The 19,994-nt window shown below is 38.6% G+C and overlaps 1 protein-coding gene across 1 annotated transcript in view; it reads right to left on the bottom strand.

The window, feature by feature from the left end:
* Positions 1-18,296, bottom strand: part of LOC111580502 (uncharacterized) — a 35,963-nt gene extending 17,667 nt beyond the window's left edge. The window contains exons 1-6 of the mRNA XM_055014661.1: positions 17,050-18,296; positions 11,774-12,106; positions 9,900-11,083; positions 8,484-8,630; positions 5,041-5,227; positions 670-1,002 (exon numbers count right to left, since the gene is read on the bottom strand). Coding sequence (XP_054870636.1) covers positions 670-1,002; positions 5,041-5,227; positions 8,484-8,630; positions 9,900-11,083; positions 11,774-12,106; positions 17,050-17,221 — 2,356 coding nt within the window. The 5' untranslated portion in view covers positions 17,222-18,296. The remainder of the gene's footprint in view (positions 1-669; positions 1,003-5,040; positions 5,228-8,483; positions 8,631-9,899; positions 11,084-11,773; positions 12,107-17,049) is intronic.
* Positions 18,297-19,994: the final 1,698 nt, after the last annotated feature.

Here is a 19,994-nt window from a genome sequence, read left to right as displayed (position 1 = left end):
AATAATAATAATAATAATAATAATAATAATAATAATAATAATAATAATAATAATAATAATAATAATAATAATAATAATAAATTTTATTTATAAAGCACTTTTCCAAAAACTCAAAGACTCTGTACATAAAATACAATAAGATAAAACAAAACAGTTAATTAAAATCAATAAATAGTAAAACAAGTTCAAGATAAAATACAGAATCACTTAAGGAAAGCAGAGTTGATTGTTCACATCTTGTCAATGATTTCACAGTTTCATATTGTGAAGATAATCTTCCTCATCAGCATACTGTATGTGAAATGAAAGCTTCCCAACAAGTATTAATTTGTCTAGAACCAACCATCAGCCCCAAACATCAGAAAGTCAGGGACAAAATATCTGCACTCTTTTCATCTGAATCTGGCATCAGTGACTGACTTTGGAACAAGGGTTACTAATAAGGTATCACTTTTTTAGAAAACTTTTGTTTGATTAGTCTAAGAATGTAAGTCAGTTTCTGATGTGTCTCAAACACACTCTATGTTTCATGCTAAATGTTTATAGCTTAGAAAAAGATGCATTAATACAGTTCTTTCATATTATAAAAATAAAACAAAGCAATGATTAGAATCATGTAGGAATCAAAGTCACATGTCCATTCATTGAGACCATTCAAGTTTCACATACCCACTGATTGTAACTTCATTTGGGGTGTCCAGATGACATCCAGCAGTCGACGCTGATGATATAACTTTTCCTCATACTGCACAAGAGTGTTTTCAAAGACTCTGAATATTTCTCCGGACAATTCTCTACATTTGGACTTGCACTGAACCAGCATAAAGGCATGTGTCTCCTGACTTGGTGCAAGTTGCTGACTCTCCAGGCTGTTGCAGAGTTCCTCCTGCTCCTCTTTAATCTGTGGAGGCTCTGTGTCCAGACTGGATATCATCTCCTGGTGGTTGAGCTGGTTGTCAGTGAGAACCTTCTCCTCCTTACAGACATGTTGCTGTGGGAGAACTGAGGGGACAAAGGGACAGTAAAATGTTACTACTGTAAAGGTAGAACACGTATTCACATTCATCCATCCATTTTATTGTGTTGTCCAGAGGTGAGCTGTGGTGGCTGAGCGGGGCATTCCATATGCCCATCTAGCTAGCAATATTTTCCAGTTTCTCCTGGAGAATCCTGAGGTCATCCCAGGCCAGATGAGATATGTAATGTCTCCAGAGAGCATTGCATCAACCCCAGAGTCTCCTTGTCGTTGAACGTTCCCCAAAAAAATGCTGTAGGAGGTGTGGCTACCAAATAATGAGACAAATGCTGTTATGTAGTTTAACTGAGCTCAGGGAAATTGAAACTGTCAGATGCTGTTTAAGCCCGTTGTTTAACGTGTTTAAAAAGTTTATGACATAAAACTCCTACATATATGCAACACTGTGGTGCAAGAACATATTTACTCCACCAAGGAACAGCGGAGTTATGTGACGATCGGTGTACGTTTTTCTGTAAATCCGTCTGTCTTGCAGTCTGTCCGTGTGAAACATTACTCAAAAACGGACTAACGAATTTGGAACAAATTTTCTGGGGATTTCAGAAATGACACAAGGACCACCTCATTAAATTTTCACAGTGATGCAGCTTATAGTCTGGATCCTCGGCTTTGTTAAGGATTTCCCATTGTGAGATACAGCTGCCGGCACAGCGTCACTGTAACCATGATGTGAACACTGTGTCAGTTACCTGCTGTTGATCGCATGATTGCGATCTTACTACAAATTGACTGTGATTTATCAGTTGGAAATCAGCGCTCTCTTAGGGGCTTTCGACCGGGGTGGAGCCCGTTCGGAGTCGGAGCCAGTGCCCGACTTGGCGCCGGTTTTTTGTCTTTCCACCACCGGAGCTGCGGCTCCGGGCTGCAAAAACTGGGGCTGTTTCGGGCACCAACTCGTTGCTGGGCCAGACTTGGCCAGAGTTGAGAGCCGAGCACGTCACGGGCAGAGGGCGGGGTGACATCTAAAAACATCTAAAAAGATAAACATCGATATGATCATCAACTTATTGCGCGTGTTTAACCGCTAAGTAGTCAATGCAAGCGTAGTCGAAGCTAAGTAGCTAAGCTAACGCTAACAAGTTTACTGTTAAGTATCCAAGCGTCTTTGATAATTACCTTTCTTCTCAAATGTGATCGCCGGGCATTGGAACGGCGACGCCGATGGGTAACCCCTAACAGAATATTTTGCTGTTCAGCGATGGCGAGACACACTAGCAAAGCCATGAACACCACTCCAATGAAGTCCTCCATTGTTGTTGTGTGGGTTTCCGTACGGCGCGAACACTGTTGAACGGCTACGTACGCAGTGACGTACACACGTTTTGTGGTGGCGCAATGACGCAGCTCCAACTTTGCTCCTTCCGAATGGAAACACAAACCGGTTCTGGGGCGGCACGAGATTTGAACCAAAAATCCGACAATTGGAAGAAAATAATCAGGAACTGCAGGAAATTTGGATCCAAAAGAAAAACAAAAAGACATTCTTTAAGTTTTTCAGGAGGACCAAAGGTAGAAAGAGCAACAAAAAACAGACTGAAGAGGTGATCAAGGAGACAGAGGAACAACAGGAGCAGGAGAAGAAGGTGAAGAATAAGAAGAGCTTCTGGAGTTGGTTCAAGAGCAACAGGAAGGTGGAGGAGGCTGCTGGTAGCTCAGCTTAGCCTCCCCCTTCCTCCATCTCCTCACCCCTTCTGCCTCCTTCATCTTCACCTCTTCAACCTCTCTCACCCTCATCCTCTCTATTTCTTCCCTTTCCTTCCATCTTTTCTTTTCCCTAACCCCCCCACTCCCCTACCACTACTACCGATCCACTTACTATCATTCCAGCTGATTATGGCTCTAACATTTGGCACTTTTTAGATAACTGGTATTGTCTATTGGCTAATTAGTTCAGAAGACATTAACCTTAGTGGGCAAAAAAAAAAAAAAAGCTTCTCATGATGTCGGTTCAACATATTGGTTATTGAGATTCTCAATTACCAAAAAAAAAAAAAAGCTATGTTGTCGACATCAGTCCTAAATAGCCCATATTGGTTAATCCCTATTTCTATCAGCCCCCACTACCCCCACACTCTTCCAACTCCCCCTTTCCTTTTCCCCTCTAAAAATAAAAAAAATTAAAAATTAAAATAAAACAAAAAAATCCTATAATATTTCTGCATATGTGTGTGTATCAGATCTGAACACTTCATGTCTCATTAAAAAGTTTTCAGGTTTTTGAAGATTCTTAAAATGAGCTGAATTTGAATTATTTTCAGGTGATGCAGCTTCTAAATATTACAAGATTTATTATCAGAGGAGACAAATGACATTTTATTTTATCCTAAATATTCAAGTTTCAAATAGTTTTAAGAGGAATTTTTGACAATTCATTGTTTTTATGAGGCTTCATCGATAATCTGACTTTTTACTTTTCATAATGTTGGATATGTTTTGGAGTGTTTTATGTTGTGATTAGTCCTGGTGTTTTATTCTGTAAAATATGATGAATATTCTGTACTTTTATAATATCCTGTGCAATATTATTTTGTAAGCATATACCAGGAGGACATGTATGAACACATTTATGAAAGAATCTGTGCAATACCACTGGCATGTGCAGTAATGTTCTATAATCAGTACTTATGTATATCTTGTATTATTTTGGTGTTTTTTTTTATTTTTGTACTACTTTTTCAAAATGTTTGCATCTTTTCTGCTGGAACAATGCAAAGATCCCCACTGCTGGATTCATAAAGGCTTATTTTATCTTATCTTATCTTCTGAGACATTTATTCCAAATATTTCCACTGAATCTTGAGAGTCTAAGTGAGTCAGCAAGCATTTACAAAAATATGACCCTTTCGTGTCAAAGTGAAGACAGATTTTAACAAAATAATGTCAACAGATAAACAATATAAAAAGGTCAAATTAATGATTGCATAAGTATTTTACCCCATTCAAACCACTGTCTAGCAGATGCATCTTTGGCTGAATGGAAAGTTCTTTTTCTTTGTACTCTTGTTCTACACTTTTCCTCTCTACTCTGGTCATCATTTGTACAAAGATGTTCCTTCATGCTGAATGGATCTCCAACTACTTGCTCTTCATTTTCTGTCCTCTCATATAAATGTATTAACAAATTTTGGGGCCTTTAAAATAATATTTCAACAATTTTGTACAGATTTATGCCATTTTAGACAATTTTGAGTCATTTCAGAACATTTTCTACATGCATTTTGCACAAGTTTTGAGTCATTTTGGACACGAATGTTTCCAACTTTATTCCTTTTCAGTCCATTTTTGAGTAATTTTCCACAGGTTTGTGTAATTTTGGGCCATTTTCGACAAATTATTTTAAATCATTTTGCACAAGTTTGTCATTTTGAATAGTATTAATGACATTTTTACAGACTCTACAAGTGTCTTCACTCTACTCTGCACATCAGCTGTAGAATGTGTTGTTGTCCGTCTGTGTATCTGTTTGCAACATTACTCAAAAACTGACCAAGGGATTTGGATGAAATTTTCAGGGAAGTTCAGAAATGACAAAAGGACCAAGTGATTAGATTTTGGAAGTGATGCAGTTTATAGTCTGGATGCACAGATTTGTGAAGGAAGACGGGCACGGTGTTACTGTAACCATGACAACAAGTGAACTCTATGTCAGCTGACTGCTGACGATCACATGATTGCGATCCTACTACAAATCGACCGTCGGAAATGACACAAAGAACAATTGATTAAATCGTGGGGGTGTTTCTGAGTCCCATCAATTCCCTCCACCAGCTACATATTTAGGTCACTCGATTCCGTGTCCATACAAAACACACACATGCAGAACACACACCTGAGCTCACAGCAAAAAGTCATTCTGCTAGTGGGTACATCTATATTAAATGGACTCATTCTATGTTGCAGTGATTTCTGATCATCAATAACTAATAAACAAATGCTGCATTTCAGACAATGCTACATCCTGCATGAGTCTAATCCATCACTTGGTTCATCTCAGTTCTACAAACCTGCTGTGTGTTGTGTTATCTGTGGTTTCCAGATGTTATCCAGCAGTCTGCGCTGACGATCGATCTCCTCCTCGTACTGGACGATGGTTTTCTCAAACTCTGTGAATATTTCTTCAGCAGCAGCAGTTAGTCGCTGGTTGATCAACTCTCTCAGATTCTGGACTGAATTCATCTTTACTTCATCTGATCAAATATTCATCTGAGACAAAACAACCGTCCTCCAGCTCAGTCCACACATCAGGAAAACTGACGCTGTCGGAGGATTTTCTTTTGTTTATTTTGCCTGGTGTCACACTGTAAAGCTCCGGTAGAAACACTAAGTTAACAATTGTTTTGTTCCGCCTTTTGGCGTTATTTTTTTTCACTGATGTCTCTTGCCATTGTGGGAACATTTTTTTAATCAACAGAATATTTTAAATAATAATTATTATGCATGGAACGTGTGTCCCACAACAACCCTGTTACCAAAATATTTTTATCTGTTAGACGAAGGAAGCAGTGAATCACATGAAATGCTGGAATGAACATCGTTAAACAGTTTTCCTAAAGAATGGATAGAGCAAAGCTATGTTCTCTCTTCTATTTGTCATATTTTCAAAACATTGTCAGCCTTGATTGAATGTCTCACTCTACCTCCTGCAAACCTCTTATGCATATTATCAGGAAAAGACAAATTACTTTCATCATTTTACCATCAGTCAGTTTCTCCTCTTGGTCAGCAGTAACAGCTTTCTAAATATCTAGCTTCTGCTCCTGAGAAGGAAAAAAAACTAACAATAGCATGGATTTACAACCCTGTTACTGTAATTAATGCAGGGTTAGCAAATAACAAAGTAAACATGGAATAAAAATGCTACCATTGATGTGTAAGCTGAGCCAATCAAGCCTTTAATAGTTTATGACCTATTACTGATGAATATGGAGCAGTAAATTGTAAAAGAGAAGGTTTATTTTTCAAAAATGATGAAGCACAAATGTGCTCCAATTCTGGAACGTCCCACAATGCAAAGTAAAACAGAACACATGTTGTATGTGGAATGTTTTTCTATGAAGTTCAGGTGCACACACAAACCAAAATGATGACTTTAGGGGAAAAACAAGACAGAAACTGAGATGAGCTGCATTGTTTTTGACAAGTGATATAAGTGAATTTGTTGGTTTGTCTACTATGTCCATGACAGCACCAAGATTGAACTCTTTAGCTTGTAAACATGACAGACTACCAGTTTTATCTGACCCATCTGTTGGTGTGATATGCAATAAACTTAGGATCACTGTTGGAGCTCGGTCTGAAATTTGACATATAATTTGAGACTTGGACAAAGATAATTTTATGCACAAATATCCCAGAACAGCAATTACTTACCTTGTGTGAGTTCTCGTTTGGTGGAAAAAAAACTTCCACATGTTGTGCAAGAATAAGGCCTCTCACTTGCTGAGAGGTTAAAAAACCTTTACTCATGCGTTTTACTTCTCTTTATGTTCAGGATGTTGTGTAAAATGTAGATATAAACAGAATGTAATGATCTGTAAATCATTTAAACCCTGTGTTTGCATGAAAACAGTACAAATACAACATATCAAACGCAGCATTGTGTTGTTTTTTGATGCTCCTTTTGAATTTACTAAAGATTTGAGCAGAGGAGATGGGCTATGTGCTCATTGCACTGTTGATCATTGCAATTTAAAATTGACTGTTCAATGATTGCACATACTATGAAGATAATATTACTGTATGTGCAATAAATATTAATCTGTCTCAAAGCAAAGATGGAGCGACATCATCCCCAAACACTGGAAAGTCAGGGCAAAGAATATCTGCACGTTTAGAACTTGAATCTGGCAAGACTATCTCTGTTTAAACATTTAAACGTCCTTTTGTGTGTATGTTTTGTTTGTTATCTTTCTTCCTGTTGGGGCCTCTAACCAGGTCATCATTGTAAATGAGAAATGGTTCTCAACTGATCTTACCTGGTAAAATAACTAACTAGAGAAAAAAAGAGTGGCTGATATCAGAACAATAATTATCAATAGATGTTGAGAAAAGACTTTTCTGCAGGCGGTACAAAGGTACAGTCTCTCTCCTGTGTGAGTTGTGAACGTTCAGATTAGTGCTTTAAGTGGAACTTTGTCCACATTTTTCACAAGAATGCCGCTTCTCACTTGTGTGAACGTCAGTTTAATGAAAAAACATTATTACCCCCTCAGGTGTTACAAAAGGTGCTTCTTCTCACCTATTCAAGCTCTTCTGTGGATCATCAAACTGTTGTTTTGAATGAAACTTTACCCACATATTAAATATAGATCATGATTATTGATGTTAGTGATTCCTCACAGATTACTTGTAACCTCAGATTTCAGGGTGAATTTGGCGTTCTTACATTTGCAGTTTACAGAGCTTGATTGTTGGCGTTAATGCACAAAATTTAAAAAAAACAACAAAACAACAGACACTGATCATTGTACGCGTTAATACCACTGAGGCTGATGACATTCAGAGCTACAATAATCATTTCATACATCAGTTTCAATAAGCAGCAATAAAAAAATATTCTTGATGTGGAACTTCTTTGCTTAGGAAACTTTATGTAGCACCTTTTACAACATCACATCCTCTACAGTTTCTTGGCTGCAACTTTAATCAGTTTCAGAAGGGTGAAATTATTTGCCTGCATAAATCAAAGAAAACATCTAAGGGTGGTCCAATGAAATATTAGTGTGTGACTTTTGTTTTGGCTGGAAGGTGTACATCAAAAATAATCGTGATTATTATTTTGGCCATGATAATGCTAGCCTGATCAACGGTTTAAAATATTTTGACAAAAGAATGGATAGTGTTGCCATATGCATCACAGTAAAACTAAATATCTCAATATCACTTGTTTCCAGTATCATACAACCAGGTGCATATGTGCTAACTGAGTGTACTATGCAGAATTTCTTCAGCTCAGACATCTATATTGCAATTTTGGTAGGAGTTTTAATTTAATGGTTCAATATAGTATCAAAATGGTAGTTCAGTGAAAAAGATTATGAAATAGATTTTTGACACTGACCTTTGAAACTGTTTTATTTTTATTCAGTTGAAGGTGGTGCAACTCTATGAAGACATAAGATTTTACCAATGCAAATAGCTAAATAAATAAATAATTAATTAAATAAATAGAAAAAAGAGGAAATAATTAGAATAATAAAAATGAAATAAACAATTGTAAAAAGTGTTGCTAAGCGTTGAAATTATGATGTGGTGCCACAGTTCAGCAATGTCCAGGAAATACTGCCATCTCTCTCAGTGTGACTGATACGATCCAGCTGTCTAGGGAAGCCAGACGGTAACAAGAAGAAAGTGAAACAATGCTGAGTTCCAGAATGATAGAGGGGGATTTATTCTGAAAGGGGCATGTTCACCAAAGTACAAAAAAAATTCAGGGGCTGTATCTGACCTGAGACACGTCATTTATATTATCTAAAGTATGGAATGTGTTTGTGTAGGTTCTGGGATGTTTAGATAACTTGATGATGTTGATGTAGAAGGGGTCCCTATGTCTGGAGAGTTGATCGATCTGACTCTTTGTCCGGTCAGTGGGGCTCTGTTACGAACAGTAAACAAACAAACATAAACCTACATAAGTGAGTTCAGATTGTAGTTCAGGGAGAGACTCATTTTGGTTCTGAATCAGACTCCTGGACAGTCCATGGTGCCTGATCAGATGCTGGTCTTTGTTGTAATAAACTTATTATGATGCAAACAAGACTTCTTCACCTGCACATCATAGATGTCTGAGAAACTACAGGGTTTAAAGCAAATGGGTACTACAGAAACAAAATGAAATAAGCCCAATACCAAGAAAACTCTAAAGCCTGTTTTATGCTTTTCGTATATACGAGGTCTGTGTGGTTCCGTGCGGAAAAATTACATCATTTTAGCAGCCACGAGCGGCCCTTCTCACGTGGAAAAATTCTGCGCCGTGCATCTCCACATTTTTTTAACTACATGGACGGAGCCATGGGGAAAAACATGGCAGAGGACCAGGACCTACTCGTAGCTGAAGTCTAGAAATACGTGCACTTATACGATTCATCACACAGAGATCACCGTGGTAACCGGGTTATGAACTATTCATGGTGTGAAATTAAAACTAACTGCTGAAATGCAACTATTCGGTAAAATGCCATGTTGTAAGAGGTGTAAACAATGGCAAACTTCTTCTACTCTAGTTTAGTACCAGAGTTGACCAGGTAGACGTGTGTTTGCGATACACTGCCCCCTGCAGTTTGGGAGCAGATGCCGCATGGAGTGTAAATGCACACGCGTTCTCTCTTGTGGATTTCCGCGCGGCTCGTTCATGCGGAAAGTATAACCCAGCCTTAAGCCAAACTACACAGCAGCAGCACACCTAACTGAAAACTAACAAAGAATTCTCTACTAGTGTTTCCATTCAAGTCAAAGCTTTTACCTCCATACACATTCTAACCACAGGCACAAAGGTTCACAAATGTTCACAGAAACACCAGGCAGCTCAACCTCTACTAACAAGAACTGCCCCAAATGCTGGCATGAATGAGCCTTTTGAAGTCCTCCTGGCACTGCAGTAGTTCAGAATGGTCCAATCCAACCTCAGCTCCAGGGGTTGTGAGCAGGGCAAGAACATGGAGGTGGAACGGATGAAGATGCAGGATCAGCACGCAGCTGTACCTAATACAAATGTAGCAGAGGAGGAGTGCAGCGGCCCAGGGCCGTAACAGTGACATGACAGAAATTCACAGGATTGTTGTGAAAGCGCAGTCCAAAGATGCTTGGAATTGGAACTTTTAAGCTCCAACAATTCTAACAAGTTGTTTCAAACTTAATTCTCCAAAATGTTTGCGGATTCTGACCTATCTGTGTGAGTTCTCATGTGCCGCAACAAAATACCACTTCGATTGAAACTTCTTCCACATGATTTGCAAGAAAACGGCTTCTCACCTGTGTGGATTCTAATATGTGTTCTAAGTGCTGATTGTTGAGAAAATCTTTTGCCACAGGTGGTGCAGCTGTACGGTTTCTCACCTGTGTGAAACATCATGTGGTTTTTCAAGTGAGAGCGATTAACAAAACTTTTCCCACATTCTTCACAAGGATACGGCTTCTCAGCTGTGTGGCTTCTCATATGCACTTTCAAACCATGACTTAAGGTGAAACTTTTTCCACAAGTTTCACAAGAATATGGCTTCTCACCTGTATGGAGTCGCATGTGGACTTTTAAGCTGCGACTTAAAGTGAAATTTTTTCCACATATGTCGCAACGATATTGTTTCTCACCTGCGTGTGTTACCATGTGGCGTTTCAAACTACCACTGCGATTAAAACATTTCCCACATGTTTCACAAGTGTATGGTTTCTCACTTGTGTGACTAAGATAATGTTTCTTTAAATAGCACCTAGACTTAAAGGGTTTTCCACAGATGCCACAAGAGTATGGCCTCTCACTCGTGTGACTAAGGTGATGTTTCTTTAAAGAGCACCTAGACTTAAAAGTTTTTCCACAGATGCCACATTTTACAGATTTTTCCTCTGTGCTGTCAGTAATAAACTGACCCTCTGACGTAACAGAATTGTCTACATTTTTACTGTGACTGCTGTTTCTCCTATTTTGATCACTTTCCTCACAAATAGGAATGACAACAAAGATATCAATCTTCTGCTTCAGTACCAACTGCTCTCCCTCCTGACTGGTACAGACTTCATCCTGTTCCTCTTTAATCTGTGGAAGTTCTGGCTCCTCCTGGTCAACACTGGTGCAGAGTTCCTCCTGTTCTTCTTTAATTGCATGAGGATCTGGTTCTTCCATGTCCACACTGGTGCAGAGTTCCTCCTGTTCGTCTTTAATCTGCACAAGCTCTGTGTCCTCCTGGAAAACACTGGTGCAGATTTCTTCCTGTTCCTCTTTTATCTGTGGAGGCTTTGAGTCCTCGTGGTCCAGACTGGACTTCATTTCCTGATTGCAGAGTTGCTGCTCAGTGACAACGTCTTCCTCAATGCAGACATGTTGCTGTGTGAGCTCTAGAGTTACAAAGGGACATAAAAAAGGTCAGTCTAAACTTGAGCACATACGTATAAATTTAACACAAGCAAGGGGTGAGAATAAGACAAATAATTTGGGAGCACCAAAATGAGTGACATGGGTACTGACACTCTTCTTAACAAAGACCAGTGAACAAAATACCTCATCACTTTTAGTAGATGCCAAGTGATACCATTATTGTTGCTCTTTGCATTGTTGATCATTGCAATTTAAAGTTGATTGTTCACATCTTGTCAATGATTTCACAGTTTCATATTGTGAAGATAATCTTCCTCATCACCATACTGTATGTGAAATGAAAGCTCCCCAACAAGTATTAATTTGTCTAGAACCAACCATCAGCCCCAAACATCAGAAAGTCAGGGACAAAATATCTGCACTCTTTCCATCTCAATCTGGCATCAGTGACTGATTTTGGAACAAGGGTTATTAATAAGATATCGTCTTTTTTTAAAAAAAGGACAATTAACAATTGTTGTTTGATTAGTCTAAGAATTTAAGTCAGTTTCTGATGTGTCTCAAACATACTCTATGCTTCATGCTAAATGTTTATAGCTTAGAAAAAGACAGTTTTCCCCCATCATTAAAATAAAACAAAGCAATGATTAGAATCATATAGGAATCAAAGTCACATGTCCATTCATTGAGACCATTCAAGTTTCACTTACCCACTGATTGTAACTTCATTTGGGGTGTCCAGATGACATCCAGCAGTCGACGCTGATGATAAAACTTTTCCTCATACTGCACAAGAGTTTTTTCAAAGACTCTGAATATTTCTCCGGACAATTCTCTACATTTGGACTTGCACTGAACCAGCATAAAGGCATGTGTCTCCTGACTTGGTGCAAGTTGCTGACCCTCCAGGCTGTTGCAGAGTTCCTCCTGCTCCTCTTTAATCTGTGGAGGCTCTGTGTCCAGACTGGATATCATCTCATGGTGGTTGAGCTGGTTGCCAGTGAGAACCTTCTCTTCCTTACAGACATGTTGCTGTGGGAGAACTGAGGGGACAAAGGGACAGTAAAATGTTACTACTATACCCTATAATTGATACTTTAGTTTAAACCCTGGGTCAAATGTGTGCATAGCTTATATCCTAAGTTGCATGTTTATGATTTCCTAATAGCATTGCTTCTCATTGTAATTTAAAATTGACTGTTCAACAATAGCCAATGACTTTACAAATTCATACTGTCCTTCCTGTGTGACATTTTTGATGGTTTCTTATTACTCTGCCAAGGAACGGGGTGGAGTTATGCGACGATTGGTGTACATTTGTCCTTCTGTGAATCTGTGAATCCATCTGCCTGTGCACAACATTACTCTAAAATGAATCAACGGATTTGGATGACATTTTCAGGGAAAGTCAGAAATGACACAAGGACCACATCATTAGATTTTGGCAGTGATGCGGCTTATAGTCTGGATCCATGGAATTGCTACGGATTTCCATATCATTGTGAGATAGCAGCATGGCGTCACATCAAGAGAACGCATCTATAAATTAAAGACATAAGATATATACCCTATATACGCAACATGAATCAGAAAAACTGAACAACACAAGGATACTAACAACACTAATTTAAGAATATATACACAATGAATTGCACTTGGGTGTATTTGGACATGACAGTTTGCTAACTGTCATTAAGTGAGTGTGTGTGTGGTCTGTTGGAAGCAGTGCTGATTAGAGTCTAATACCAGCAGGAAGGAAGGACCTGCATGGGGTGGGAGACGCCGTCCAGCAGGGATGTTAGCTTGACTAACATCCTCCTTTGTCCCACCACCTGCACTGGGTCCAGGGAGCTCCCAAGGACAGAGCTGGTCTTCTTGATCAGCCAGTCAAGTTTCCTTTTTGTCAGCAGCTGAGATGCTGCTTCCCCAGCAGACCCCTCCATAAAAGATGGCTGATGCCACCACGGTGTCATAAAAAGTCTTCAAGAGTTGCCCCTACACACAGTGCCACCAGCTCGTAGCTGCTGAGGTCCTTGGGGTGCGATGGCTCATATTAAACATGTATTCAACTATCTAGAACAGCTGGTCTGTGCAGGACTTGAGGAACCTGGAGCTGATGCCGTCTGGACCTGCAGCTTTCTTCATCTTCATCATCCTGAGCTCATTCCTTACCTGGGTTGATGTGAGTGAAAGGCTGGAGGAGGGGGGCTGGCTGTTTGATGGTGTGGACAGTGGGGATGGACATTTGGAATGAAAAGCAGTGGGGGGTGTTTGTGCGCTGAAGGTTGTGAAAGGAGAGGCGTGGGTGGTGGAGGGGCAGTGTCCTGGAGGTGCAGAGGACAGGGGTTGCAGCAGGGGTGGCTGGGTGGGGGAAGGGCAGGAGCCTGATCCAACCTATTGAAGAATAGGTTGAAATCACTGACATTTCTGCTCCCCTACAGCCTGGGAGTCGGGGGCTTTGTGGCCTGAGATAGTCTTTAGGCTCTTCCAGACTGTACTGGTGTTTTTCTGCTGCAGATGTTCCCCCACAATTGATTAAATTGTGGAGGTGTTTCCGAGTCCCATCAATCCCCGCTGCCCGCTACATATTTAAGTCACGTGACTCGGTATCCGTACATAATGTACACATGCATAACACATGCCTGTGCTCAGGGTAAGGTCATTTTTTAATCAAGGATTAAAGCCGTTGGAAATGATACAAAGACTGAGCAGCCTTGGCAGAGTAATGCGCTCTCCGAGTGCTTTTCTTGTGTGTTAATGCTTCATCTTATGTTGTAAACTCTTATACAGTGAATACGTAAGTTTGTTTAACATGTTTAAAATGTATATGACATAAAACTCCTACTTATGTACTGCTCTGTGGTACAATAACATATTTTAACACAGTTTTTCCTTTCAGGTGTAACAATCTACATCATATAACACTGGTGTTTTCTCTTTAAAGCTTGCCCAGGTCAACATTTTTTTTCTTTTTATTCTGCATTTCTTCCAGTGATACAACATTTTTAACACTGCTTTTATTCTGGAGCTCTTCTGGATCAACATAATCACTTAAAACTGTTGACCCCCCCAACTATTCTTCCAGTTTGCAACACCATTTCTTCTCCTCGTAGCTCCACAGCATCTCTTAACACTGCAGTTCTTCATAAATAATCTAAGTCTGCTCCTATACAACCCAACAACAAAATGTAAAACGTTAATCTCTCTTTACAGCTCTTCCAGATGGACAACAAAATATAACACTGTTCTCTTACAGCCCTTCATGTGTAATGACATGTTAATGCTGGTCTTTTCTCTCACAGACGTTTTTGACTGTAATAACAGAAATGTAGGCTCGTTATTCATCATGTCGTACCTGTACAAATCTGTATATAAATTCATCATGCCTTGTACATTGTTTTTATTATACCTTTATCATGTCTTTTCATTTATTGTACTTTTGCGATTTGTGTCCTGCTTGTACCATCCAGCTGCTATTAAAAAAACCAACAAAAAAGCACTCAGAGAACACAGTGCTCCAGCCAAGGCTGCTCAGTCTTTGTATCAAAAAATGACCTTGGCTGAGCACAAGCGTGTGTTATGCATGTGTACGTTACGTACAGATATCGAATCACGTGACCTAAATATGTAGCAAGTGGCAGGAACTGATTGAACTCAGAAACATCCCCACAATTTAATCAACTGTTCCTTGTATCATTTCCGACAGATAAGTCCTGATAAGTCCACAGCGATGGATTTGTAGTAGGATCACGTTCATGTGATCATCAACAGGCAGCTGACTTCGTGTTCACTTGTAGTCATGGTTACAGTGACGCAGTGACGCTATCTTGCAATGATACAGAAATCCTTAACAAATCTGTGGATCCAGACTATAAGCTGCATCACTACCAACATCTAATGAGGTGGTCCCTGTGTCATTTCTGACTTCCCTGAAAATTTCATCCAAGTCCATTCAGTTTTTGAGTAATGTTGTGCACAGACAGACGGATTTACAGACAAACGCACGCCGATTGTCACATGACTCCACAGCGTTCCTTGGTGGAGTAATGAACACATTTAATGATGGATTCAATGTTGGATAAGACAATTAAATCCCAGAACTAATTTCATTTATATCTCTTAACAAAAATCCCAAGTAGCATTTTGTTTAGAATGAAAGCATTAACCCTGGTGTCGTCCTGCGGGTCAAACTGACCCGTTTTAAAGTTTGAAAATGTGGGGGAAAACAATATTTTCACAGTGAAACTTCTGATGTCCACATTTTCAACATTTTTGGAAAATTTTTGAACATTTTTTGGTGGAAAAAAGAAATATTAGAAATTTTTGAGAACATTCACCAAAAAAAGATTTTTATGTGAATGTTCTTAAAGAAAATATTAGAAGTTTTACTGATACATATGTAATCACTTTAGATATTTTTAGGATTTTTTTGGAAGATTTTTACAAATTTTTTGAAAATATTTGCAAGAATTTTCTTGCAACATTTGGAGAATTTTTTAAAATAAAACTTTTAAGGGAAACTTTCGAGGAATTATTGGAATTTTCTTCCAGAAGGTTTTGCAAATTTTCTGAAATTTGGGGAATTTTTTGTTGTTGAATTTTTAGATTTTTTTTCAGACAAGGAAACAGTACTTTTTGGTGCCTGTAAATGAAAACAACAGGAGGGTTAATCAAGCACAAAGCAGCCCTGTCAGTTATTTGCTGCTCAAATCTCACACTTTCTAGTTCAGTCAGTTTCTCCTGTGTTTTATAATAACTGAGTGTTTAACGTTAAATGTTTCTGCCTTTAAAAAGACTTTCATTCATGTTGTTTCTGTCTGAACAATAACTGCACCTGTGATTCGTCCGCCAAGGAACACACCGGAGTTATGTGATGATCAGTGTCGGTCTGTTTTCTGAACTGTGACTGTTGTTCATTCCATGTGTAGCCATGATGTCAGTCCGTCTAGCCTTTTGATTCTCTGTCTGCCTCGTCATCTCTTCCTATTCATTTTTCCAGTTGTGACGATATATTCCAGGGTGTCTTTCCTTATGATGTGTCCAAAAAGTATTGCTTACAGTTTCCTAATTTTGTTAAATAGCATATTATTTGTGTTTAGAAAAAATGCCTTCATTGCTTATTCTGTCCATATGAGACATACATAGCATGTGTTCTCTGCTGCTGTGATTTTGTTTGACATTTTATTATTTATGTTCCAAGATTCACATCCGTACATCAGAAGTGGTAGGATGTAACAGCTGAGTCTTCGTACAGATGCTATAATTGTTAGAATTTTCTTATGTGTCAGTATATTTTTCATTTTCATAAATGCCGTTCTTGTCATTGCTAATCTGCATCTGATATCTGTTTCACACCTCCCATCTGATGTCATCCACGAACAGAGACATCTGAAATGATGAACCTGCTTCAGTATTTCTGGGTCTAATTCTGTGCTACCGGTTGTCTGTCTGCAGCATTAATCAAAAACGGATAAACGGATTTGAATGGAATTTTCAGCAGGGAAGGTCAGAAATGACAAAAGGACCAAGTGATTAGATTTTGGCAGTGATGCGGCTTATAGTCTGGATCCACGGATTTGTGAAGGATTTCCGTATCACTGCGAGACAGGCGCGGTGTCACTGTAACCATGACAACAAGTGAACACGAGATGATCACATGATTGCGATCCTACGACAAACCCACAAATGCGGACTTATCCGTCGGAAATGACACAAAGAACAATTGATTAAATTGTGGGGGTGTTTCTGAGTCCCATCAATTCCCTCCAGCAGCTACATATTTAGGTCACTCGATTCAGTGTCTGAACATAACGTACACATGTAAAACACAAAGTCATTCTGCTAGTGGGTACATCTATATTAAACGGACACATTCTATGTTGCAGTGATTTCTGATCATCAACTAATAAACAAATGCTGCATTTCAGACAATGCTACATCCTGCATGAGTCTAATCCATCACTTGGTTCATCTCAGTTCTACAAACCTGCTGTGTGTTGTGTTATCTGTGGTTTCCAGATGTTATCCAGCAGTCTGCGCTGACGATCGATCTCCTCCTCGTACTGGACGATGGTTTTCTCAAACTCTGTGAATATTTCTTCAGCAGCAGCAGTTAGTCGCTGGTTGATCAACTCTCTCAGATTCTGGACTGAACTCATCTTTACTTCTTCTGATCAAATATTCATCTGAGACAAAACAACCGTCCTCCAGCTCAGTCCACACATCAGGAAAACTGACGCCGCTGGAGGATTTTCTTTTGTTTATTTTGCCTGGTGTCTCACTGTAAAGCTCCGGCAGAAACACTGAGTTAACAGCTTTTTGTTCCGCCGTGTTCATCCTTTTCCATCTCTCTCTGATCACAGTTTCTAGCAGAAATATTATTTTTTGCATTCTTCAGAAAGAAGCTATGAACAGATTCTGAATGACAGCAAGACTGCAGAAATAAATAAACAAATACATGAAAGTGAAATGCTACTTTTTACAATTTACCATTTCTAGCAGTATTCTGGATGTAAAACTGCTGATAAAAGTGTGAGTGTTTCAAAATAGGTTTTTCGCAGAGATTCTTCAAGAATTAATTTTCTGAGACTGGTTTGTCTCCACTGTTCTCAAAATCTAATTCAAGCTGTTGTGAACAGACTCAATGTCAGCTGTGACTTTAACAACATCTAGTGGAGAAATGATCTCTGATGAGTCTGCTGTCTTCACACCCAACAACGATGATCTGCACACAGCTTTAGATCTCTTCCATTTCACTTCAAGTAAATTATGCTTGACCTGGATGGCTGACATATCCATTCTGAAATACGATTAAAGAAAACAAACAGGATGAAATGGTCCAAAGGTCAAATCTCTATCTGGGTTATTCCATCTCAGATCATCAGGAGCCTTCTGCTCGACCACCTCTGATAGGCTTTAAACTGTAATATCTAGCTCTGTATAGTTAATACAGCATCCTTTTAATTCTAGATCGATTTATCAAGTTCCATGTGCCTATTTCACTAGCAGTAGGGCTGAACATGTGATGTCCAAAGTGACTCAAAGAAATACTGTCATCCAAACATGGCTTCAAAATTCAGGGTGAAAAGGCAGTTCTTCAAATTACTAAATCTTGGAAAGTCTTTGATATATCAAGTTAAAATTTCTTGAATATTTTTATGAATATCTAACTACTGCTCAAAAGATTGGGGTCACTTAGAAATGTCCTTATTTTTCAAAGAAAAGTAGCTTCTTTTCAATGAAGATAACATTAAATGAATGATAAACACAGTGTATACATTGTTAATGTGGTAAATGACTATTCTAGCTGGAAACAGCTGATTTTTAATGGAATATCTCCATAGGGGTACAGAGGAACATTTCCAGCAACCATCACTCCTGTGTTCTAATGCTACATTGTGTTAGCTAATGGTGTTGAAAGGCTAATTGATGATTAGAAAACCCTTGTGCAGTTATGTTAGTACATGAATAAAAGTGGGAGTTTTCATGGAGAACATGAAATTGTCTGGATGACCCCAAACTATTGAATGGTAGTGTATATTTTAAGCTATAAAATTTTCAGGCAAACTGATGATGGTCGTGCAGAAATTGTTCTAAAAACTTTGGTGATTTAATGTGAAGTGATCAACTTTGACACCACTTGTAATTCATTGACCTTCCATGTTGTTGTAGTCCTGTTGGAAATCGTAATGTCTGGTGACAAACTTTTAGCAAGTGAGGTTGTTCATTTAATCTAGATTTAGTCTGTATGAGGTACACTAAATTCAGGTGAAGAAAAACACTTTCATGTCTTATTTTGATTTGTAGATTAACAGGAATGGAAAACAACATGGAGATCAATGCAATGCCTTGTTTATTAAAATCAGAAGTGCTATCCAAATATTTTCTCTAAATTCAATGAATTGGGTTTAACAGGCTATTGATCAAGATAATTGTGATTATAATTTTGGCCATTACAATGCAGCCCTAGTCAGTTGTATGGGAATATCATTGTATTAAAGTAAGTAAAACTAACAACTAAGTCAGTTGATGAAAACCCTTATTTTAAGTCTTATTTGTATGCAAATTTGTACATTAACAGAACATAGCAAAAAATAAAAATATTTATTTAAATGCAAACAACTATTTTGGATGCTTTTGCAAGTGCTACACCATATTGCAAAGGTTCCAGACAGTTTGCACTCAAAGAAATCTTCACAGAGAGAAGTCATTTTCCCGCATTTAAATTGTTTATTTTCAACGCAGATGCACTCCTCTCCAAAATAACCCCAATCTAGGACAATTAATTCTTGCCAAGTAGAGTGAATCAATCATGTGAAAATGTGAGTATTAGTAAATTAATAAATTAATTAATAAAGCAATCTATAGCTCAGAAAAGTTCTCTCAATGTCAGTTTTTTCTATCAGAAAAATCTACCAGCTACAAACAAGCTAACTGAGTGGAAAAGAGCTGAATTAGCCACGCTAGCTATGACAGAAAGTCTGCTAGCTAATTAAACTGACTCAAGTTAGCGCTGAGCTGCTAACTCTGCAGGGAGAACTAATGAGTGACTGGTCTCCTCCGATCTGCAGCATCAGGAACCTCCAAAGCAAAAGACTGTGACAAACAGCCAAACCTGCCAACGAACAGATCAACACACCAAAGAACTCTCTTCTAGATCAGGAACTGGTGACTGGGCAGATACACAGTAGGTGTAACCCAACAGGTAACACGGTTAAACACTGAGCTGCTTTGGTTAATTGCACTAATTGCTGTTTTAGCCTTTGATTGTTGTGATCTATTTTTATGGTTATTTGATATTTGGTTCTGCTACACTCCTCAGTAGAAGTTAGACAAAAGTTTTTGCAGGCAAAATAACATCCCCTTATTTACCAAAAATCACACACATGTTCTGAAGTAGCCTCAAACACAGACACATGCAGAGGAAAGAAG

This window comes from Amphiprion ocellaris, chromosome 10 (genome assembly GCF_022539595.1).
Source record: "Amphiprion ocellaris isolate individual 3 ecotype Okinawa chromosome 10, ASM2253959v1, whole genome shotgun sequence".
NCBI classification, from domain to species: Eukaryota; Metazoa; Chordata; class Actinopteri; family Pomacentridae; genus Amphiprion; species Amphiprion ocellaris.
Note: the sequence above shows the minus strand (reverse complement) of the source record. Positions and strands in the feature narration are given on the sequence as shown.